The 23,959-nt window shown below is 39.9% G+C and overlaps 1 protein-coding gene across 1 annotated transcript; it reads left to right on the top strand.

Moving 5' to 3' along the window:
- Nucleotides 1–373: 373 nt before the first annotated feature.
- On the top strand, nt 374–22,954 carry EEF2K (eukaryotic elongation factor-2 kinase). Its single transcript, XM_010285744.1, has 18 exons — nt 374–619; nt 2,450–2,500; nt 4,304–4,404; nt 5,989–6,049; nt 6,915–6,952; nt 9,307–9,478; nt 11,879–12,028; nt 13,558–13,690; nt 14,373–14,500; nt 15,109–15,310; nt 15,591–15,658; nt 16,439–16,516; nt 17,315–17,377; nt 18,619–18,753; nt 19,783–19,971; nt 20,374–20,498; nt 22,025–22,203; nt 22,845–22,954. Exons 1-18 carry the CDS (start codon nt 374–376, stop codon nt 22,952–22,954), a joined length of 2,229 nt encoding a protein of 742 aa, XP_010284046.1.
- Nucleotides 22,955–23,959: the final 1,005 nt, after the last annotated feature.

The following is a 23,959-nucleotide window of genomic DNA, read 5'->3' as shown; positions in this document are numbered from 1 at the left end:
GGTGGGAGCATTAACAAATGCCAGCCATAGGCAGCAGGTGGTGTTTGCAGTCCCTCAGATTTTATAGTATAAGTGTATATGTGGTTATCTTCTTTTCTCAATCTTGCAGCAATTTGAAAACTGAGTGCCTTCTGGAAACCTAGATCTAGCACCAAGGTGTTAAAACCACACGTAGGTGCTTAGGCATCATTTTTATAGAGCCATATGAAAATGATATTTTTTTCTGCTAGTGTACTGACATCAGTTTCATGCACCATTTGTTCTTTTAATAACAATCCTTTTTTTTCCTCTCTCTCACCCTCACAGCTTCTTCCCTCCATTTGCATGTGTGTTGGAATAGTAGTTGCAGGAGTTAAACTGACCTCCCGCAATCATGGCAGACGAGGACCTTATTTTTCGTATGGAAGGGATTGATAATGCTAGATCGACTACAGCGAACTCTGGAAATTATCTTGATGCTGATAGTGATGATGAAGACAATTATTTTATCTGTCCAATAACTGATGATCCAGTTTCTAACAAGTCTGCTAGTATCAAAGTTGACAATTACTATAGCAACTTAGCAAAAACTGGACAGTACAGTTCAAGCTCTTCTCCTAGAAACTCTTTTAGCTTTAAGGTAAGTATTGGCTCCAGCCTTCAATAAGCTTTTGGTTTTACTTGGTTGGCATGAGAGATTCTCTAACTGCTTCATCTCTTGTAACTAACCCTTTTCAGTAAAAAAACACATCTGTTCTTTCCAGACCTGCGGTTAATTCCATTAAGCCAATAGTCTGACACTGCCATTGAATTGCTTACTTACTTTGCCCCTTTTAGTTCAGTGGGACATCTTCATCTACAAAGGCAGCAGATTCCAGGTGAACAATTCACTGCCATTTGATCAAGCCATTAAAAAAGAAATACATTGATTGGGAGATTTAAAAGATGGTATTTGTTGTAAGCTAAATTGGGGCCTGGCAGAAGATATTTTATTATCTTTTTCTGCATTGCCAAGCAGAGTTAACAATCCATAATATTTTTATTTGGATGAATAAAATTGTAAATTATAAAATTATAATGATACGTTTTCAGGTTATAGTTCCTTCTTAGGGAGTCTTTAACATGTTGACTCTCGTACTTGGGCATGAAGGGTCACATTGGCAGTAGTTCCTGACTGTACTCGAGCAGTGTCTGACCTTTTTAAAATGAACAGCAATCACAGCATTGCAGAGAGGTCAAAGGGGCCATAGTTGGTGCTTCATTGGCAGTGTGTCCTGTTCCACTCTGCTCCCTTTGCACAGATCAGGCCAGGCAAAGGGAGACAAACCCACAGGCAGTGGAGCCTCGAGAACGCAAGTGACATTCACTCTATAGGTTAGATATTCCAAATACGCACCATTTGTGGTAAACTGTCATGTCTCGTAGGTAGATTTTGTCTAGACTAGGATTTAATGTGTTTGTTAACACATCCCTTGTTATAAATATTAACATTATTTATTTAATAGATCCTCTAAAATCTTGGTTATGCCTAATGCAGGCTTTATTCCTGGAGAGATACCAGATGATTTATTTCAGTCAGTTAACATATTAAGTAACACATTAAAAGTGAAACTGTCTTGTCTACAGTAAGATTTTTACCAAGGGTAGTTAATAGAAACATTAAAAGGTCCATATTCCTGAGGAAGGTGAAAAGTAAAAGTTTAGTATAGACAAGGGGACAGATTTTAGTGTATGCTATGGTAAGCAAGTTAAGACCTGGTAGGGAGCTTAGTCTTCATTTCTGCATACATTTTAGCATGTACTAAACACTTGCCTCTGGGTTTGCAGTGTGAGTTCTGAGTCATGTGGCCTGAGGTAAGACTGACGAGGACTTAAGAAACTGCAATTATTTCCTCCTTCCTAAGCTATCACTTTGCTTCTGCAGAATACATGTGCCTGTGCTTTGGGCGCAACAATGTTTAATTTGGAATTTTAGCTCCTATCACAGATAAAATGCATTGGGTTGAGATGTGGAGCAAGCAAGTCTTAATCTGCTGCTTAAGCTGCAGAAATGATGACTTACAACACAGAGTGAAGCAGACAGCCAGGACTGATAACATCTTAAACCACCACAGCCTGGTCTGATCAGAGCTCACTTCTCAGACCCCAAAGCTAATGGCAGCGTGGGCATTGGTGATGGAACGCAGAGATAGATAGAAGTGTTAGTATTAACTCTTTGCCTTAAACAGTACTCAGCAATGTTTAATTAGCTAGTTAATAGGCACGTTTTCCAACAAAAAAACATGCCAACTTACCTCAATAGGCTTGTTCACAGATGTTTTAAAAATGAACTTAAATTAGGAATATAAATTGAAGAGTGGCTTTTAAGTGGAATTTTTTTTTAACTAACAAAGAGAACAGAGACTCTTTGTCAATCATTTGTTTTATCACATGTGTTTTCCTACTTTTATGTTTCTCATGCATCCTTTAGAATGACACACAGCATCGTTCTAAGCACGGCTCTGTGGTTGACCATAGTCGGGTAGGTTAAAAAGAAAATGTGAACACCCTATCTAATAGATTCATTAAGGTTTTTTTTTTTTTTCCTTCGTGGTTTTTTTTTTCTTTTATGGCCTTTTTTTGTTAATTATTTTATTGTCTGGGAGAACTGTTCGCCTCAGTCCATGAAAGTCATCAAGTCAAAACTAAAAAAGGTATTTGTTAAATTAAATAACACCCATCTTTTGTTCTCTGCCCTGAAAAACCACTTCTTTTAAAGCACTTATCTGTAGTTGTTTCTTCACAGTATTTCCTACTGTGGACAAGAATAGAATGGATGCAAGACATGTACTTAGTCTGTATGGCAGCCATATGCCTACACCAGGAGGAAAATTGCACTGTTAGCACCATTTCTGTGAAGTCCAGCTCCTATTTGTTTTAACATTAGAATACAGCTTTTTTACAAAGCACCTCACAAGATCAAGCACAAGTAATTAATTTATTTAAATCATTACCTAGCATGGACACAGATTACCTTTTGGAGAGGGACCCTACTCAAGAATGAGTTGACATAGGTAATTGACCAAGCAATTCTACTTGTTTCTGTCTCTCCCTATTTCTTTCCTATATATTCAAATATGGAAATTCCCAGGTCCATATGAAATATGTATCATTGCATGATATGAGGCAACTTCTTTTTCTTATGAAACATGTAGGAAATCTTTCTCAGCATGTCTTTTAAACTTGTTTTATTTATTGTAGTATTGTGTTCATTTTGTGGTTTTATTGTCAGAAAGGGGAGCATTTAAACTGTTTGCAAGGTATGCAGATTTACAGCTGAAACAAAAATAAACATGAACTAAATTTAAAAGCTCAGCAGCTTCAGAAACTTCTTTGGTGTCATTGCTGATACCAATTTATACTGTATTTTTTTAAAAAATTAGACTGAGATTTAAATTCCAAAGAAAAAACCCAAACCAGTATTTTAAAAGTTACTGTTTCTGCATACTTGAAATTCAGTCAGCGAGGCAGTAACAAAGTCTCAGAGCTCAGTATTTCTTTACTGGTGGGAGTGCAGGGTGGCCTTTCTGCTTCTCAACTTGCAGAAGGCCTTTGGCACATCAGATGATCATATCTCCAGTTCTCTTGGAACAGTGCAATGTAAAAAGAGGGAGATCAAAATGTTAAGAGAAAAGCATCGAAACTGGCTGGTAGAGAAAGGCTGTTTATATTCCAGAAAACTCCTTTGATTTTTTTTTTTTAACTATTGACTGGTGGAGATTGAAATAGCTACTTGTCTGGAATTGTTATAGTAATCTATTTTTACAACATTCTAATTTCTTCTTTCTTATGCTGAGCACAGTTTGGGAGCCTTGGGGCTTACAGGACTTTTTTTTCTTCGTCCATATTGCTCTATCACTAGTGGACTTTTTTATGCTTACGCTGCCAGCATATGCTTTTAGTTACAAAAGTTAAAAGTCAAAACAGTAAAAGTTAATTAATATCATTTAGGGGTGACTTATCACTATTTGCAGCGTATGTTAGAGATATTTGCAAATTACATTTGGTACATACTAGATCAGATTCTGTTCTTAATAACTTTACAGTGGCGCAAATTGAACTGAAACCTTATGCTTTATATTTCTGAACTGTGTTTCATTATACTTGAAGCTGTAAAATCTCAGAATGGTCTTCTGTATCGCTTTGTCCCCGCTCTGAGTAGTGTTTTGGGGGGTTGTGTAGTTGCACACCTTCATAGTATTGGGATCCTGACCTGTTCTAGAAAATGCTGTTGTTGTGAGTTTCTGCTGATTATAAATAACCTGATGGTTTGTAACTTCTTCAGGAAACCTGGAAACATGCTATTCAGAAAGCTAAGCACATGCCTGATCCATGGGCAGAATTTCATCTTGAGGACATTGAGACGGAACAAGCCACTCGTTACAGGTCTGTGGGTCTTTCTGCTTTTAATGCTGATATTAAACAGAATGTGCTGGTTTATGCAAGGGCTGTGCTTGTGTAGTGCAGAATATGTGTAATTACACGGCTGACAAACTTTCAGTAATGCCCAAAGTGAGTGTGTCTTAACTGAATCTTCCAGGAATATGTAAATACTGCACAAGTAAACCTTTCAGCAAACCAGTGTCACACTTTCTATCTCCCACCTAAGTACGATCTATGAGTTTGACCGTGTAGACAGGAAACAAGGCTGAAAAGTATTTTCTAGTTGATTTATTAATGCTGTAAACTTAATGTAATAAGGAAATGAATCCCAATAAAAAAACAGCATACTTAGTTTAAATAGTTTAGAAAAAAAAGCAACATAACACTCTGTGCCTTTCCCAAAATAGCAGTTTCACTGTTGCTTGTCCGTGCAGTCAGTACTGCTGCATGTGGCCAGAATTTAAATCCTTATAAAGCCCAGAATAGCTCAGCATGGTGTACGTGCTGAAACTGAGCTTGGCCCTTAAACTATTCTCAGTGCTTTAGCACAGGCTTTGCCAAAACATTTACCCCACTGACACAGGTTTCTGGGTGGAAGGTGTAGGAGTTAGAGGCTGGTTAATTACCACTTAGCATCAGTGTTTGGGGAGGCCTCCCTTCCAATCATGTAACACTGTCATACGGTGCTCTTCTTCCCCATAGACTGCATCTGTCCCTGGTCAGCCACACAGTCCTGAAACAGTTTCCATGTTTTAAAATACAAATAAGTAATAATATTGGTTTAGGGCTACTCAAATACACTATTAAAAAGAGATGGCTCTGATATTCCTATTTCCATCTCTTTTTGTCTGCTGCAAAATGGGGTGATACAGAACCTATGAAGGGATGTATGGGGGTCTGCATGCATGAAGTACTCTGTGCAGGTTGGGGGAATCAGGCTGGAAATAATTGTGTTGGTGACTCAACTGCTGTGGTTCTCAATTTGGCTTTTACTGTGTTGGGAGTTAAGGGGGTGGGGAGAAACCACAGTTGTACTTGTCGTATTATCATAAGGTTGTGCAGAGACTTGCTCCTCCCTTGGAGCAGTGTTGGGCAGTTCTTGGCCCTGCTGCCGTTCACAGCCACAGTTGGTGCTATGTTCTGCTCGCATCCTCCACAGGCCTGCGGCAGATCCCCAGCCAGAACCAGGTTTATGCGAGCTCAAGGTTGGGGGACATGACCTGTCCAGTGTGTAGGGCTTGGGTAGGGCTCTTTCTGCCTCCAGTGTAGTGTTTAGGCACCACAGAGGAGATTTAATGTCAAAGCAGATAAAGCTTAATTTGTACTGTTGCAAAAGCTTAGCTTCTGTAGCAGAATCTGTTTGTTTTCAGTAGGGTTCAGTGTCTCTTCAAAGAGTTATACATATTTCTTCTTTCCTACCTGAAGTAAGGAGGGCAGGAGTGCAGTGGGCAAGACTAGAAGTTTTTGTGTTGGAGTGGCAGCAGCACTTTTTAGCAGTCAGATAGAGATAAAGAAGGATAGGTGCTGGGGATGGGAGGATCTGCGTTCCCTCTGCTTTTTTCTGAGGCATATTTCCTGATTTTGCAGGTACAATGCAGTTACTGGGGACTGGGTTGAAGATGAAGTCCTCATCAAGATGGCTTCACAAGTAAGATCACACTGTCCTTCATGTTTATTAGCAGCTAAATTTGTGATTTCCTTCCTGTTACTGAATAGTGGCAGCAAGATGTTTTCCTCATGTAGAAGTTTTGAAGTCTCAGTGTCATTCTTTTCTCCCCCCTCTCTTTTTCCTCAGCTCATCCATTACGTTTTGGTGTCAAAACAGCCTTTTCTCCCCAGACTAGAGTAGAACATGGAGTCAGCCCCTCCCCATCAGCAAAAGGAGGCATTTTCCTCTCCCAGTGATCTCCCTGCTGTTTCAGCCCTCCCATTTTCTGCTGGCCTCATCTCCCTGCCTGGCAATAATCATACTATTTTGTGTGCTTCCAAATAATTTCTGCTCTTAGGATGAAAACAGACTGAATTTTTGGTCTGCGAGGGTAGAAGCTACTGTCACTTCCCCGTTAAATCATGGGCTTGGTGGTGTGTTGGAGTCACCTCGCTTGGTACTACTGACATGGTATGTGGTAGCTGGGGAGGTGATGCTCTGTATGGAAGCCTAAAAGCAGAGAGCATGAGATCTGCGAAGCCAGCTTCTCTAGGCAGTCAAAAGAGAGCTGACTCCAAACTGGAGAGGGATTTTAAATAGCTTCTTTAAAAGACATATCATGTCTGCTCCATGGGATATTGGAAGTGGGGGCTTATTACCAATGTCTTTTCTCCAGATTCCTACTTACACTGCCAGTGGGTTGTCACTTTTTTTTGAGGAGACGTACACTGTATAGAGCCTATTTGAGAACCGGTTTCTGCAGCGTATAAAGGGGGAAGACATGGTTGTGTCTCTTACCGGTTAGAAATTAACTTTGTGGAAATGGCAATGCTGGGTTTTTGTTTTTTCTTTTTCTTTTCCCTAGCCTTTTGGCCGTGGAGCAATGCGAGAGTGTTTCAGAACGTAAGTATCTGCTGGCTTTATCTTTGTTGGCCTCTGTGCAGTATTTTCTTCTGTGGTGACTGGAATTTCACTTAGCCATGGTGGAAATTGTGTAAAGCACAGCTCTCCATTAGCTCTCTGCTGTGCCTTTCCAAAAGGCATAGCTGAGGGGTTTATTCCTGTTTGTGTGACTCGAGCTGAAGCACAGTGAGTGAGGTTCAGAAAGCAGAACATTCTCTTAAAGGAAGCACACGCAAGCATGATGCAGGCATCCAGTGAGCTTGCTTTGGAAAGTCAAGCCGTTGTCTGTACTGGATCTGCAGCGGGATGGATAATGTGCAGTCATGTCCAGTTCCAGCAAGTATAATCAGCCTATCAATAAGCATATCAATTTATGCTATTTTCACTATCTCTTGGAGGCAAAATACTCATAAAAGTACAGAAGAAGCTACATTTGTTTCTGTGTTCCTAGTGTGCAAAAATATCTTTGAAGTTGATATGAGGCCATAGGTGTGTGCAGCCTGAAGGCCAACTTGAGGCCTATAGGTTGGCAGAGAAAAGGGGAAAGAATAGTTGGATGGTGCAATCTCAATTCAGAAAGACTCCCTTGGTAAAGAAGGTTATCCTCCCACAGTTTACTTTGGATTACGTGTACCAGAATAATCCTGTTCTGAGTAAGGCAGAGCTTGAATACTAAGTTACTCTTTCCAGAAGGGTAAAATATAGGGGAAGACAGAAGAGGAACTTTTCTTTCCTCAGGGAGTGTTAGCAAATATGGTTGCGGGCATCAGCACCGAACTTTAAATCTGTTTATGCTAGAACAGTACCCCACCCTTTCCAGGCTCTGGAAATGAATGTTTCCTGGAAAATGTACATGCGTGTGCTTAAGGCCGCTCCCGCTTCTTTCCAACTGCAGAATCGAGAGAAATTGCATTTCACGTCTGGTTTCACTTCTGGAAAGAGGAAAAACTCTGGAATGACAAAAAGTGATGTTTTGAACTTGAGGAAAAAGAGGGAGAAGTTACCCTCAGTCCTCCAGTTTGGCATTGTTTCAGTATCAGTTCGTGCTGGTGGCTCTGTTCTTGCAAAGCCAGGCAGAGACAGCAGTGGATGAAGCCTAGGAAGTAACAAATCTTAGCCTGCTTTTAGCTTTTAGCTCTTGTTTCTGAATGACCAAATTCCCCTTTACAGAATATCTTGAGTAGTGCCATAAACAGAAATTTATCTTTGCATCTTTGTCTTAAGTTTTCTTTGTACAAGCAGTTAACTCGTATGTCAGCTTCCTACTGCTGGATTTTCCATAACTCTGTGGTGTGCTGGTATTTCCCATCTGGAGCTCTCTTCTAGATTTTTGCAACTCTGCAAGTCTTTAGTCATTACAGTGACAGCATTAGCTACACTTGGGTCAATGAACTTCAGAGAGTGTTGGCTTTGGAAGAGCACATGAGCTCGTTTGTTTTATACAGAGAAATCTGTTTCTTCAGAGAACTGGAAAGGTTTCAAATCCTGGCCAAAATTCTTCTCACTTGCATGTTGCTTCTTTCCAAGGCCTCTGTTATAGCGACTGTCTGCCTATCCCTGCAGGAGGACAGACAATCTGCAGTTGCTTTACCTTTACAGCATCCTGTAAAGGTAATGTTAATGCTGTAATCCTTTACATTACTTGTACTTCTACCACTGCACCAAGGTCTTGGGAGGCAGAGAGGAAAGGGAGGAGGGGAGGGCTGAGACTTTGAGTGTTGCTAGTTGTTTCTGAAAACGTACAATTTGCCATGGCACCAAGAAAGGCTCAGAGGATGATTGTTACTGGGCTTTTTGCCACCTTCTCTGTGGGTTAAAGATTTGCACGTCAACGGAAGTTAAAAGCTACATCATAAGAACTGTCACGTGCAGTTTTCCTTCTGGGGTTATGGGGGTTACTAAGTAGTCACCCCTCTGTGTTGAGAAGGTAGCAGTTTGCTCTTATCGTAGGCAAGGGTTTTCCTCTTAGTTCATGTTTGAAAGCCCATTCTCTGTTGATTCTGCAGAAAATAATTGTTGACATTAGAACAGCGTGTTGAGGTGGCACCAACCCTTTGTACTCTGGGTTTGAGGGGAGTGGGGTGGGAAAGGAAATGAGAAATGGAGGAAGATAAGAGTAGAAGTAGCTGCAGTCAAACCAAACAGGCACTTTGGCATGTCCCAGCCGTTCATATGGGATGTTGCTTTTTCCCTTGCCCCCTACCTGTGCTTCACTTTTCAGCTAGAATATCTGGTAAATGACTGAGGGTAATGCGAATCTCAAGGCCTGGATCTGTCTGTGCAGGCAAAGAAATGGGGAAGATTGAATTAAATTTCTTGGGTTTTCCTTCATCAGTGATTGATTTGTCTTTCAGGAAAAAGCTGTCCAACTTCTTACACACGCAGAACTGGAAAGGTGCCTATAACTATGTTGCCAAGCAATACATAGAGAGTGTGGGCAGGGATGTGTATTTTGAGGATGTCCGACTTCAGATGGAAGCAAAACTCTGGGGAGAAGAGTACAACCGGCACAAGCCACCAAAGCAGGTAGATTCAGAGATCTTGCTAAGCAAAAATGCAGTCTTGCTCTCCTATTAGATTAGTTTTCAAATTAATTTAGAGGGAATTACTTGTTCACATTCCATTAAATTGCTTAGATAGATTCTTCTGCCTTACCGTGTTTCCCATTAAATGGTAGCTGATTTTTAATGAAGTGCAGAAATCGCTTTACATTTCCAGAATTAGGGGCTGTGTGTTTGTGATTGACTGTTCTCAGCTGTCGACTGAAGACCAAAATAAAATGGTGTTTGTATTGCTCTTTTTGATATTTGCCCAGCTGCTTTTGAGATAACCAAAGATGTCACAGAATTTATTGCCAGCAGCAGTCTCAGCAAGCACTTAACTGTTAGTGGTCCAGGAAGGTAGATGCTTAAATCTTGTAAACCTATCTAAACACCTAACTAGCATTGATTTTTTTTCTCTTTTTTTGGTTATTTTTTAAGAAGAACTTTACGAAGCTATTAAAAAAACATTTCTGAAGAGTGGTCAAGAATTTAAAAAAAAAAAAAAAAAAGGAAGATACCATGGCTTTGTTTCCTTTAGGTGTCTCAGTGACAATAACTAAGTGCAAAGCGTTAAGATGTATAAAACTCCCACATGGATGGAATATCAGACTGGGCTCAGGGTATCAAGAGAAGCTCCTGTCCTCTGCACTAGGGATGTGCATAAACACATAAGATTCAGGAAGAGGTGGTTCTACTGCTTTGCTGACTATATTTCTGGTTCTGGGGTCCATGCTCAACATTTTGCACAGCCAACATAGCTTTGCATTTTTCCATGCTGGTAAGTTGGATAGCTGCTGGTCAAAGCTGGCCATTGCATCCTGGACAAAAACACCTCCAGCAGCAATCAGCTTGTTAAAAGACAAGAAACTGAAGTGCAAGGATGAGGGACTGCAACTGTAAATTCACTCCCAGCCAGTAGCTCCTCTTTGAGTATGTCCATGGTATGTATCAATGAAGCTCTCAAGTCCCTTTAATCTGCAGCTGGTCCTGAATGCCTGAGTGTAACTATGACTTCAGATGGCTGGAGAGATGGCTTATAGGAAGGGTGCTGTACATGCACTGTGGTACCTTGGTTCCTGTGCTTGGCTGTACCACAGGCTGTGTGTGATATGTGACAAGATGTATAATATGACATATTGTCAAGAAGTATGCCTCAGTGTGTGGGCCTTAACAATTTAATAGCCAAAATGACTGCTTTTTGAATATGTGGACTATGTGCATTTGCCTCCCATATGAGGGTTAGTTAATAACTACCTGTCTGTCCTGGTTTCAGCCAGGATAGAGCTGGTTTTCTTCACAGAAGCCAGTGTGAGACTGTGTTTTGGATTTGGGATGAGAAACTGTTGATAATGTGCTGATGTTTTGGGTTGTTGCTGAGCAGTCAAGGACAGTCCAGCTTCTTGTGCTGGGCTGCCAGCGAGCAGGCTGGGGGTGCATGGGGAGCTGGGAGGGGACACAACCGGGCCAGCTGACCCAGGATGGCCAAAGAGATATTCCCTACCATACGACGTCATGCCCAGTACGTAAACTGGAGTTGGCCGGGGGGTGGAAATCGCTGCTCGGGGACGGGCTGTCGATCACTGGGTGGTGAGCAATTGCTGTATTGGGCATCACTTGTTCTTGTACATTCCTTTGTCGGTATTATCATTGTTGTTATCATTGTTGTTTCTTTCTCTCTTTCTGTCCTATTAAACTGTGTTTATCTCAACACACAAGTTTTTTTCTAATTCTCTCCCCTGTCCCACTGGGGGAGGGGGAGTGGGTGAGCTGCTGCGTTGGGCTTAGTTGCCGGCTGGGGCTAAACCACGACACTGTCTCATAACAGCAAGGTGAGCTATGGAGTGAAGTGCATAGAGAGGAATCTAGAAATCTAGAAGTTTTAAATGCCATGTGGGGGAAAAAATGTAAGCAAAGTGAGAGTTGTGATGGTTTCTCCTTTAGGGATGCATCTGGGACAGAGGGAGGAGGTGAGGCAGAATACAGAAATACCTGAATGGTAGAAGTCTTCAGTCTTTCTCTGAAGAGGCATTTCTTCAAACTGTGCAGTAGTTACTGGTTTTTTTGCTGTCTGGGTATAGACTCTTTGCACTGTACTCTTCAGATACCACAAAAATAGAATAGAAAGCCAGCACTTACTAAGAATTTTTCAGAGGCATTTGTTGCAGAAGTGAGCTGTTTTGAAGTGACTGCGTTTAATTTATGGAATTCCTCCAATAACCTAAGAAGCACATGACTCTTCCCCCACCCCCTTGTTAAACAGACAGATCTTTGCAATTGTTCAGCTTCTTTTATTGGGAAGGTTTTCACAGCTGGAGGATTCACATGCATTTTGATCCGAAGACAGTATTCTGTTAGTCATTGTTTATCTTCTTCCCCTCCCCAGGTGGATATAGTACAGACGTGTATTATCGAAATGAAGAACAGACCTGGAAAGCCTCTCTTTCATCTGGAACATTACATTGAGGGCAAATACATCAAATACAACTCAAATTCTGGATTTGTGCGAGATGACAACATTCGTCTTACTCCGCAAGTGAGGCTTTGTTTAATGCTTTCCATAGAGTGTGCTGCAGGGAATTTCTTGGCTCTATCCAGAGATCCTTCATTATTGCAAAGAAAGGAAACTGCAGGCTTTCCAGTACAATGCCAAATTAATTTCTCTTTTTGCAGTATGTCTGCCCCTTATTTGGGGCCTGTTCTTTCAAGCTCTGAGTGCTTCTTTATTGCATTTTGGTGTCTGTTGATTTTAGTTGAGTTGAATATGGTTAATGCTCTTTGGAAACCTTATGCCCTTTGACTCTAATTATAATTGCAGGCATTGACATATTTCAAACTCTCTTCAAATTCAGGTAGGGGGAGAGACCTCTCATGTACTATGTACTAAATAGTCTTCTGGTGCCTCATACAGAAAAGGAGGTGGGAGAAACCCAACTCACGTAACTAAACATCTTGTCCATTTGCATATAAGAGTCTGGTATTTTCAACTACAGCTTCTGAATAGGTGAATCTGAAATTGTGTATAGAAATGCAAGAATAGATTTCAAGTGATTCTTGGATCTCGTAAAAACTTTAAAATACTGGCAAAAAATGCAAGGTGGTCAGCTTAGCGAAGCAGTGTTTTACTGGGGCTTGAGAGTTTTGTTCTTTTCATTTTTTCCCCTGTTTTTAAGGTATTTGTCATGATGCTTAATGTAAGCAGAGGGTTTATGTTCTTTTATGTTCTGGGCTGTCTTCTGTACACTGAATCAGTGCTATGCTTTCACAGGTTGGGAACAAAATGTTCTGTGAGATTTGCTGCAGTTAAAAAGTTTGTCTATCACCACCAGTCACCTCCCCCAGGCCTGGTAGTGCTTTTTTGGAGGCCTTCCCAGAAGATTCCTAATGTCTCAGCTTTATGCCAAACAGAGGGGTTTTTATACCTGATTCTTGAAACGCTGCATTCAAAGAGGACAAATGTACATTTTATTATCTGATACACAAATGTAGAACCAGATCAGCTGTTCAGGGTGACCTCCCAGAGGTAGAATTTCTGGGGTTGTTCACTTTTGTTTTTTTGTGGGGCTTTTTGTTGGTTGGTTTGTTGTTTTCAAAATGTGGGAGAGCTTTGCCTCTTGGCAGAAGGAGGCAGTGTCCTAGGGCTGCAGAGCTGGGAGATCCGCAGGCACAGCCAGGATGTTTATGCAGAAGTTATTCTGCACTGGCTTCAGAGCCTACTATTGTTCTCTCTGCCAGGCAGCTCCCCACTTCTTAAGGTGAAGACTGTGGTGGAAAACAGAATCTCTAGTACAGGAAGGAGGAATAAAGTAATCTCCTCTCTCCTGCATGTTCCCACTGCTGCTTTTCACCCCACCTCTTTTACCCATCTGTGAGTGAGGATAGGTTGGAGAAGCAATCTACTACATGCTTTTAGTCTCTCATTGCTGTCATCGTGGTGTTGGTACAGTTATATTTCACCAACAGGGTTATCAACTTCTTTGCCCATTTATAAGGGGTGAATATGTCTTGCTGTTTTTGGTAGATCAAGGGAGAGTTTTCTCAGACGTTTTCTGTGGTTCTTCCCAGGCCTTTAGTCACTTCACCTTTGAGCGCTCAGGACACCAACTCATTATTGTTGATATCCAGGGAGTTGGAGATCTTTACACGGACCCTCAGATCCATACAGAGAACGGTACAGATTTTGGAGATGGCAACCTAGGTAAAATCAGTGATCCTGTTTCACATGCTAATGACTGCTTGTTTTCTCTTCCCAGCTGTCGGCTGAGTGAGCAGGCACTTTTCTGAGGGTCTTGCAAACAGCTGGGAAAGTTCTATTGGAATGAGTCCCTGAACAGGGCAGCTGTCAAGGGTGGATTTAAAATGAGAGCTGATTTTGGCTCATGTCTCCTGGCCTACTCTTAAACCAAAAAAGTAATGAAATTAAGTAGCTTCCTACAATGTGAGAGCAGTAATCATGGCCTTTAATTTCCTTTTAAATTCCTTCCATTGCAGGAATGGACACAGATGAATGTGGAGAGATAAGCCTTGCATATTTTTAAAGCTCCGAGTGTCCATACATAGGACTTGGCAGTTTTGTAAGCAGAATCAAGTTTAGGCATGTTTCTTAATGACGCAGCCAAATTAATTTATTGTTATATCCTGTGCATACATAGCTTTTGAAGATATTGCAGACTTCCTTTCACTGTCTCTTGCAGAGAGAGTGAAAAACCCTTACAGGTATTAAAATAAAATGGAAGTGGGTTGAACTCTGTGTGCTACAAAGGACTTTCTTTTTCTTTTGGACTTTTTAGAAAATGCTTTGGGACTTCTAGCTTTTGATAATTAAACTGTTGTATAAACTTTGAGTAAACCCTTTCTTCACTTTTTTTTTAATGCCGTAGGTGTTCGAGGTATGGCCTTGTTCTTTCATTCTCATTTCTGCAACAAGATTTGCAAAAGCATGGGGCTTGCACCGTTTGATCTTTCATCCAAAGAGAAAGATGCCTTGGATTGTAATAAAAAATTGCTTGTAAGTGCTTGATGAAAAAACTGTAACTAAGCAGTATAGCTGGTTTATTCTAACTTTAAAAGCCCTATAAATAAAACTGAAATATGCTATTTACATGGCAAATAAAACTATGTTAATCACTAATATTGCAGTTTAAAATACAGCAGTTTAAAGCTGATTTATCCATACTTGTCTCTGAATTAATGCTGTAGCTTTAATTAATAGGGAACTTTGTAACATATGTATATTTAGGACCAAGTATTTCTCTGAATGCTGAAATCATTATTAAGTTTCGTATCTCACAAACCTAATTTGGGGAGATAAAAAGAATACAACTGCTTGTCTTTAACTGATCTGAGTTTCAACTGATATTATTGGGAATGGGACTTGATGAAATGCTTTGAATGAAATTCAGTCCTAAACAGAACTCTCTCTGACTGTGACAGTGCCAGGACTTGATATTTTGTTGGGGTGTAGAACTCTTCAAAGCAAATAGTTATGTGTACAAGTGCATATTTATACCCCCTGCTTTTGTAGAGGGCTCCTAATAAACATTCATGTTGGCTTATGTAGCATGCTTAGAATACAGAGAAGCATTATTCATGGGACTTTCTTGTTAATTTGCCAAGGAATCTGCTCAAACAATTCTCCGTGGCACAGAGGAAAAATGTGGCAGCAGCCGGGTGAGAACAGTCTCTGGTAGTCGGCCTCCTCTGCTCTTCCGCCTGTCTGAAAACTCTGGAGATGAAAGCATGAGCGATGTAGCATTTGACTCTCTACCCTGCTCTCCTTCCTCAGCAACCCCTCACAGCCAAAAGATGGACATGCTTAGTGAGTGAGCCTCGTACAGAACTTCCTTGGGGGTTCCTGAACATTGGGCAGTGACTTGTTTTATTTTGTTGGTTTTAAACACAACAGCATGTTGTATTTAGTCCAGAAAACTTGTCTCTAGCAGTCCTCTTTGAGGAGAAATAAAACTAAAAGTACTTATATGTAGATAATCAATGCATAAATGCTTCTGTGAAAAAAAATGCAGTAAAATGATGGTATCTAGAGCTTTTTCCTCCAGCGTGTTATCCTTACAATAAGAAGCAAATATTTTTCTTCCTAGATTGGCCTGTGTTCAATGAAGTAGATAACTTGGTTCACAAAGACTATGATCAGCTTGATAACCAAAGGGTGAGTGTCTTTCCAACAGAAAAAAATGAGATTGCAGTTTCTTAATGAATGTGTCTTTAAAGGACTGCCTGAAGGCTTTGTTCAGTATAAGCACATAAGGGTGCTCGGCCTGCTTCCATTGCTGCAGGTCATGTTACCTGCATGCATTTGCTGTTTCTAATAAGGAAGAACATTTTATTTTAAAATAGTATTAATTATTCTTTTTCCTCCAGAAATTTATTTGCATCTGGTGTATTTCAATAGATAATTAAAGAGTGTGTCTGTTCCCCTGCCTGCATGTTGTGTCTTTTGCACTTGTGCCAACTGCTGTGGTATGAAAGCTAAACCGAATTCCCATTGGTTAGGTCTCTGCAAATACTGGTACTGTGGGCTGTTAGTGAACCTCATCTGAGGAGACTGCAATAAGTTTTGCAACAGGAATTTTCCAATACTAGGGCCGTAGTACCAGGGGCTGTCAGTTACCGTTTTATCTTTTAACTGGCTACCACTGAAGACTGAAAACTATATTAAGTGGACTCTTGGTTTGATATAGTATGCGAGTCCTTGATTTTTTTCTTTTTTTTAATGTACCTAAGAGAGAACACAAGCTTGGACAGTACCTTCTGGGTCATAAAGTTCTGTTCTGTCAGCCAGAGGTAGCACAACACAGAATCATTTTCATCTAGTATATCCATCCAGCATATTTCACTGAACGAGCAGAAGGTTCTCTCTGTGGGAAATGTCAAGCTGGGATCCTTACAAAGGGTTGTGCTAATGCTGTGATGTTTTGGTCTTCTGTAGGATTTTGAAAATGGTGGAGACAGTGGATATCCCAGTGAAAAAAGAAGTGAGCTAGAAGATCTGGATCACAGAGAGAGGGTAAGAACCTGACTCTGGGTTTAGCAGAATTGGGCCAGTTCATACTTGAACTGTTTCCATAGAAGAATCTTACTTTTTATCCCTCGTGATCTAGACTTTGTAAACAGAGGAAACAGTTGGAAAGAAATTCCCACATGTTGCAAAATTATTTATTCATCTTGGGAATGTTAATGACACTTTTACAGAAAAAAGGCTATTTGTAACTAGTTTAATTTCAAACATTATATTTGATTGCATACTGTTGTGGGTTTTCTTTAGGTATTCTGTATTGCATTTGAGAAGTACAGCCATATGGAATCCATGAGTATGATCTACTTTCAGACTTTTCTACCCTCTCTTCTTTCTATAACTTTATATGGCTTGAGATATCACAGAACTTAATGTTGTTGTCAGTTGATAATATGCAACTTTAGAATTGCTGTGAGTTAGTTGGTTACCTTTATAATATGAACTATTAAATAAATGCTTTTTGACCTGAAGATCTGAACTAGATATTTAATTAAAAGTTGGACCGAGAATACTGCTTGCAGAGATACCACTCCTTTTGTCACCTTTGAAGTGGCAAGGTATTTGTCATGGGATATCTAGTTTACAGGATTAAAGACGGGGTTTGCTGTACTCTTTACTATTTCAGTATGTTTCTTTTTACATTGCGATATCACTGAGAGAAAAAAATCCAGGGGAAATTATTTTGGTCATTGTCACTATTAGTTTTGCTAGACAGAAATAGCCTAGAGGGATCGCTGGCACACATCAATTGCTGCAAATTAAATTATGCAAACTTTTACATTAACGTAGGGCCATTCAAACAACAACCGAAGACATGAATCTGATGAAGACAGTTTGGGAAGCTCTGCAAGGGTAAATAAAGCAGAAATGTTCATAGACAATGAGTTTGCCACTCTGCTTGTCGTTTTTTCCACTCATCTGCCATCTAATTTCATTAAATCAGATGTCAGTTTTTCTTCCTTTCCAGCTACAGAATATGTTTATTAATATTAACTTACCACTCTGTGTTGTTTCCTTTTTTGTCTTTATTTTCCAGTTAAAGAAGTGCTGTTATAAACAAATTGTCACCTCTGTAACTGATCCCTTACATAAGTTTCTCACTTAAAAAAAAAAGTCTATGGATTTTTTTGGATTATAGTTCCTTTCTGCACTTTATTTTTGGAATTGTGTCCCAGTTGTGATTGGATGATTTTTTAAAAAACTTGCAGTGTTTGAAATACGTGATAGTAGCTCTCTCCACTGTTTATCTAACTGAGCTAGGGAAGACCAGCCCTTCTTGTGTGTTTTTACAAAATATAGCTTCTGTGATAATTAGTTTCTGTGGCTATGAACTTAAACAAATAACTCTATTATGCAAGGAAAGAAAAACAGCTTTGAGAACAATGAATAGTTTAATTAGATACGTGTTTCAGAATTTCCTTTTAATGACTATATATTGCTGTTTCAGGAAATTGAAACAGTTTTAACAGACTGAAGTTCTGTGCCAGTAACCGTCCCTGTTGTGTTTCCCCTGTGTGCCTCCAAAGGCTTTCATTCTGATTGGATTGTTTTCAGCCACGGTTTCCCATTCACCCATTATGTTGAAAAGTTGTTCTCATTTGTGTTGGACATCCTGAGAAACACAAGTTATCTGCCTATCATCGTCTGCTTTGTTACTTCCATTTTTCTAGAGTTGTAGATGTAAGCAGCATTTAAAATGTTTTGAACTGAAATTCTTACCAGGAAAGTATGGGTTTAATTTTTTTTTTGCATGGATAACCTCAGTGCTTGCAGTGTGACTATTCAGGTGCTTATTTTTCTAAGTACCTTTTTTCTGATTCAGAACTTAAAAGTAATGCTTTGCTTTGCTGCTGCCACTTATGGGAGATTTTTGATGTTGGGATTAGAAATAGAGGGCTTTATTCTGTTTCCCTCATGAAGAATAATACACATTTATTCAGCTACTAACATGACTTTTGAAAGCCGTGTCTAAAAGTACAGTATTTACTAATAAGTAATAATATTAATGGAGACTGATTTCTGGATGGTAACCCATATGAATAGTATGGAAATTTTAATTTTGGATAGAAGTAATAGTATATTCCCTATTTCAGATCAGTGTGGAGAAATGGAATCTGTACAACTCTTCCAGAGTCCACATCCACAGACCGTCCTGTGTTGCCCAAGAAATTCAGAGGCTCAATGCACTAGAACTTGAAAAGAAAATTGGGAAGTCAGTCCTTGGGAAGGTACGATGGGTCTAGTAATCCTGTTCTTTCCCACTGGGAGGACACATCTTGTATTTATTACCTACATAAAAGTGTTGCCCTGCATGCATTATTGTGCAGATGAAAATAAATAATATGTCTATAGCTTTCTGTCACCTAATAATATTTTATAAGGGACATCTAAGCTCAGGAACCAATGAATTCCATCTGCTTTTGGACTTGCAGCATCTGGGCTCCTTTCAAGAAGGATGCTGCTGTTGGTTCGTCTGCCTTTCCAGAGGGGTCATGCAGAGGACATCCAATGGGATAGATATGGTGTGCCTGACCCACATACCTTGCAAATAGGCAACTTATGGTTACTGGTCTAAAAATCCCATGACATGTTTGGAATGAAATCCTGCCCCCACTGACAATAAAGCCTTCAGTGGTATGAGCATTTTACCCTTGATAACCTTGGTTTTTCTGTGGCTCAGGTTAATTCCTTTCCTGTGAGAGCCCTTGCTATACAAAGAAGTTTGTGACTCATGGTCACTGCTGTTTGCCTTGCTGGCTGGCGTGTTAGGCAGTTGCAGGCTGGGTGCTTTTAGCTACAACTCCCTCGTAAAGGTCTCCAGTGCCCTAGCAGATATGCTGAGGGATGCCCCTAAGACCTGGTGCTCTGGTGTGGCAACCTGCTGGGATACTGCTTAGGGCACACTAATGTGGGAAGATGTTGTGGCAGCTACTGTCTTGCTGAATTAGGTCTTTTATCTCTAGTAGTCAAGTTTTTAAAGCTATATGTGTCTAAGCTTACAGAACTGGAGAGGCAGCTGCACTGTGTATAATCATCGTTTTTTGCCTGTTTAATCCGTTCAGCCACAAGTCAGGCTCCAAGTCCGTGTGTTATCAAACTAGTCCTTTGCTCAGTCACAGAGGTACACGATTAGCTTTAATTAAGTAGTCACCTCAGAGAGGTATTTTTGTGCCTAAGTGAAGTATGGACATAGGGTTTTTGAAGAAGTAGATCTATACTTAATCCTTGTGTCTCTTTCCTGTACAATTGTGTTCTAGGTTCATTTGGCCATGGTTCGCTATCACGAAGCTGGACGTTTCTGTGAGAAAGACAAGGAATGGGATCAGGAGTCAGCCCTGTTTCACCTGGAGCATGCTGCAGACTGTGGGGAGCTGGAAGCCATTGTTGGGTTAGGACTCATGTGCTCTCAGCTGCCACATCACATTCTTTCTGAGGTCACTCTGGAGGTAAACAGAAAGATGAAAGAAAATGCCAAAATGCAGAGTTGTGGTCCATTGTAAAAATAACATAGGAATAGCAGGAAATGGAGACAAAACAGTAACCATAGTTAGGTGTTCCATAGCCTCTTCAGAGAAAATATATTACTTTGTAATCAAGGACTTGGACAAAGCAGCAAAAGGTGCTGCCTGTTCCTGGTTTTGCCAGAAAATTACTGCATACCTTCATGAAGTTTTTGAAGTGATCTTTCCTATTCAGTTTCTTAGTTTCTTGTGGCTGGACTTGTTTCTCAGACATATTAAACATTCGCAGCCATTACTGACTTGGAGAAACTGCATTTAGTGTTAGAGGAAGGAAAGCATGGTTTTACTTAGAAATACACATTTTAAAGGGTTTGTTTGTTTTACTAGGACACAAAGGAGAACAGAAATAAAGGATTTGATTACTTGCTGAGAGCTGCAGAAGCTGGAGACCGGCCTTCCATGATTCTGGTAGCAAGAGCATATGATACAGGTGTAAATCTTAGTTCAGACAGGTACTGTGCTTGACTGAGAAACTTAACTTGGTGGTACTCCGTGGCGGGGTGGAGAAGCACTTGCTGCATGTCTTTCATTCACATAAAGAGCTGCTTTTCGAGTTACTTCAAACTTAACCAGGTGTGAATAAAAGCAGGGTTTAGGCCATGGTATATCAACACAGAAAGAAAATTGGAGTTAATTTCTGCGGTTGGACACCTGCATGTGTTGGATCCACCTGCATGTTTTGAGTTTCTCCCTCATACCAAGGTTGCACTATGATAGCCAAGCTTTTTTGCTCTGAAGTTGGTGATAAAACTCCCCTTGAGCTCAGTGGGAATTGCATGGTTGAAAATTGTGGGATCAGTGGGAACAAATTAACACAAGAGTTGTTTTGGAGGTGCAGTACCCTAAAAATACATTAAAAGTATTTACAGCTGCTGTGTCTCCTCCTTAGTGATGTTTGGTTTTAAATGCAAAGGTGTTTTTTTTTTTAAAGTGTTTTGGGTTTTTTTTCTAATTAAGCTCTAAAAGAAACAGGATAAATAGGTGAAGTCGTAAAGTGACTAGAGATGAGACGGAGTCAGATGAACAAAGTATTTGTCACAGTTGTAGTCTTTCACTGCTTCCCATAATAAAAGTAGGAATGTAAATTTCACAGGAACATAGTCTGAATGCTGATGATGTTACTTTTAATTAAGGATAATTTTAAGTTTTAAGGAGCTTAAAAATGCTTTAACATCAGTAAGTCTCTCTTAATTTGGCCACTCCTGTCTTGATAGGAGAGAGAGATAGGATTAGCATTGTGACTAAGAAATAGATTGTGATTTGCCAAAAGGCTACACAGTATATTGGTTTGATTTTTTTTTTTGTTTTTAGCATTTTAGATTAGTTTTTAAAAGTGGACAAATATCATTGGGTTGATGGTTGGACTTAATGATCTTAAAGGTCTTTTCCAACCTTAATGATTCTGTGATTAATTTCCCTAAGTACCAAATAAAACAGGTGATGATAGTGATTTTTCTGCTTTTGTATTGTAGCATGTCTTTGTTATTTACATGAGTTTTCTGTTATGCACAACAGTGAAACACTTGGCAATGGTGAAATTTAAAATAGCATTAAACTTCTCATTGAAGCGTGCTGAGCATTCTCAATATGAAAATCACTGGTTTTAAAGTATTTATGAAACAAGACTTTCTGCAACTTCTGATTGTTTCTAAATCGGTTATCTTCAGAAATACAAATGCCAGACCAAAACCGTACAACTAGTAGTGAAAGCTCAGACTCTGGAGTTCAGCAACACACTTCAGTCTGATACTTCCTCCTCTGATACTTTCTCCTCTAATTACTGCATAAAGTGATCGCAGCCTCATTTGATATAGTGACCTGATGCAGTGCAGAGTTAGTGAGCCTCCATGAGAACATTTGTTTTCTTGGAGAGCATCAAGGCTCTGAGAAGCCAATGCAAAATTGAATTCTGAATTTCCAATGGGAAGTACACTTGTTTCTTAAGATAACCATCCTCAAAAATTATTTTTAACTTCAGAGCACAGGATTGGAAGGAGGCGCTGTACTGGTACAATGCTGCGCTGAACATGACCGACTATGATGAGGGAGGTGAATATGATGGCACTCAGGATGAGCCCCGGTATCTGCTCCTGGCCAGGGAAGCGGAGATGTTGATGATGGGAGGGTTCCACCTGAATAAGGATCCACAGAGATCAGGTGAGTCCTTATTTTGTTTCTGTAATTGGTAATCCTGCTTTTCCTTCGCTTTTCCCCCAACATGTACCCAAAAAATACATTTCCTGCTTAAACTGGTATACAGAGGGTCAGTACTCTCAGATTTGTGGATTAAGCTGTAATGATGCTGGGTGGTATAAGGCTGAAAAGAGTGAAATAAGAGATCATGCTGGTGACGGGGGTAGTGGGTGGTGCCAGGTCCAATCCTGTGACACACCGAGTCACTAGCAAGCAACCTTCACTCCCTGTGAGGCCTCTGAACTGCAGGTTGCTGCTTGTATTTTGAGTTACACGATTCCCAGGCCCTACACAACATTGTCTTAGTTATTGTGTAATCCACATGGCAGGTGTCTAAGCCTTACAGTCATCTTGGGGGCTCCTACAGGCCAGTCATATTTTGAATCCTTGCAAATACATTGAAAACCCATCAGCAGCCAGTCATAGAACTTTTTCAACTTGAAGAGCAAAAGCCAGATTCCCAGCTGATGTAACTGCTGACACTATTAAAATGCACCCATGCATCAGCCCTGTAGTTTGACCTCAATTTCTCTTTAATTGCTTCAGGATAAAGAGATTTTTTTTCTTTACCCTGTCGACATAACTGATACTATTTCCTCCTCTAGGTGAGCTGTACACAGAAGCAGCAGAAGCAGCAATGGAAGCCATGAAAGGCAGACTGGCAAATCAGTACTACCAAAAAGCAGAAGAAGCTTGGGCAATGATGGAAGGATGACACCAAAATTAAGCAGTTCTTGTATATAAATTTTTTTATAGACTTTCTGCCTTTGCAGCTAAAAATACGTATTTTTATGTGGCAGTGCCAGTTTCTTTTTTGTATTTTAGTTTTCTAATTTTTTTTGAGGGGAGAAATCCAAATATAAGTGGTACGTAGGGTGCCATAGCATACTTCTGCTAGTGTTTCAAAGCTGTAATACAGGCACACTTGACTTTTTGTATTTTTTTTAACTTTTAGAACTGAGGGGCCTAGTTTTTCTTGATGAAAAATGAAGCTGATGTTTGTTTAGGTTTCACATGTCCTGTTTTTTACACAGCAAACAATCAGCGTGTTTAGATTTTTCTTCTCCTCCCCACATACAGAAAAAACGTTTTCCTAAATTCTCAGCATTTCTTCATCATTTTTGGTGTATCTCACCAAATTTGCATGTGAATGTAAATTTTCAATTTAAGCATGCAGCTACTCATTTTAATAGGTAGTCCCATTGTGTTACACTGGTGTCATTGGGCACTTCTGTTATTCTTCTCAAATTAATTCCAGGTAGAATCCTTACAGTTTAGGGAGGGGCAGGGAAGATGCCTTCGGATTGGTGGTGAGGATATTCAAGGAGAAATATGTTTTATTCATTATAGATATTGCATATTTTACAATCAGAAAATCACTGATGTTCCTCATGTGGTGAGGCATCCAGCTACCTCTCTCATTTTCACGTTTTGCACTGTATAATAAACCTAGTTGTGTAAAATTTTACTGATTTTATATGATATTTGTCCAATGATGTGCAGTAGCAAAAGCTGTAATATATAAGTAATTTGAAGTTATTTTTACAGCGACATCTCAATTTTCAGTGAAGAGAGATCACCTCACTTAAAATGAGAATACACTTTCCACCATTTCCAGAGGGATGTTTGAAAAGGTTAAAGGATGTTGATTCACCTATTTCTATGTATAGAAAATACTTTGTCTGGTTTAAATAGCTTTTAAAATAGCATTTGATCTGTG

Source organism: Phaethon lepturus, unplaced genomic scaffold (genome assembly GCF_000687285.1).
Source record: "Phaethon lepturus isolate BGI_N335 unplaced genomic scaffold, ASM68728v1 scaffold3044, whole genome shotgun sequence".
In the NCBI taxonomy this organism is placed as follows: domain Eukaryota; kingdom Metazoa; phylum Chordata; class Aves; order Phaethontiformes; family Phaethontidae; genus Phaethon; species Phaethon lepturus.
The sequence above is the reverse complement of the archived record's forward strand: the minus strand, read 5'-3'. Positions and strand labels throughout refer to the sequence as shown.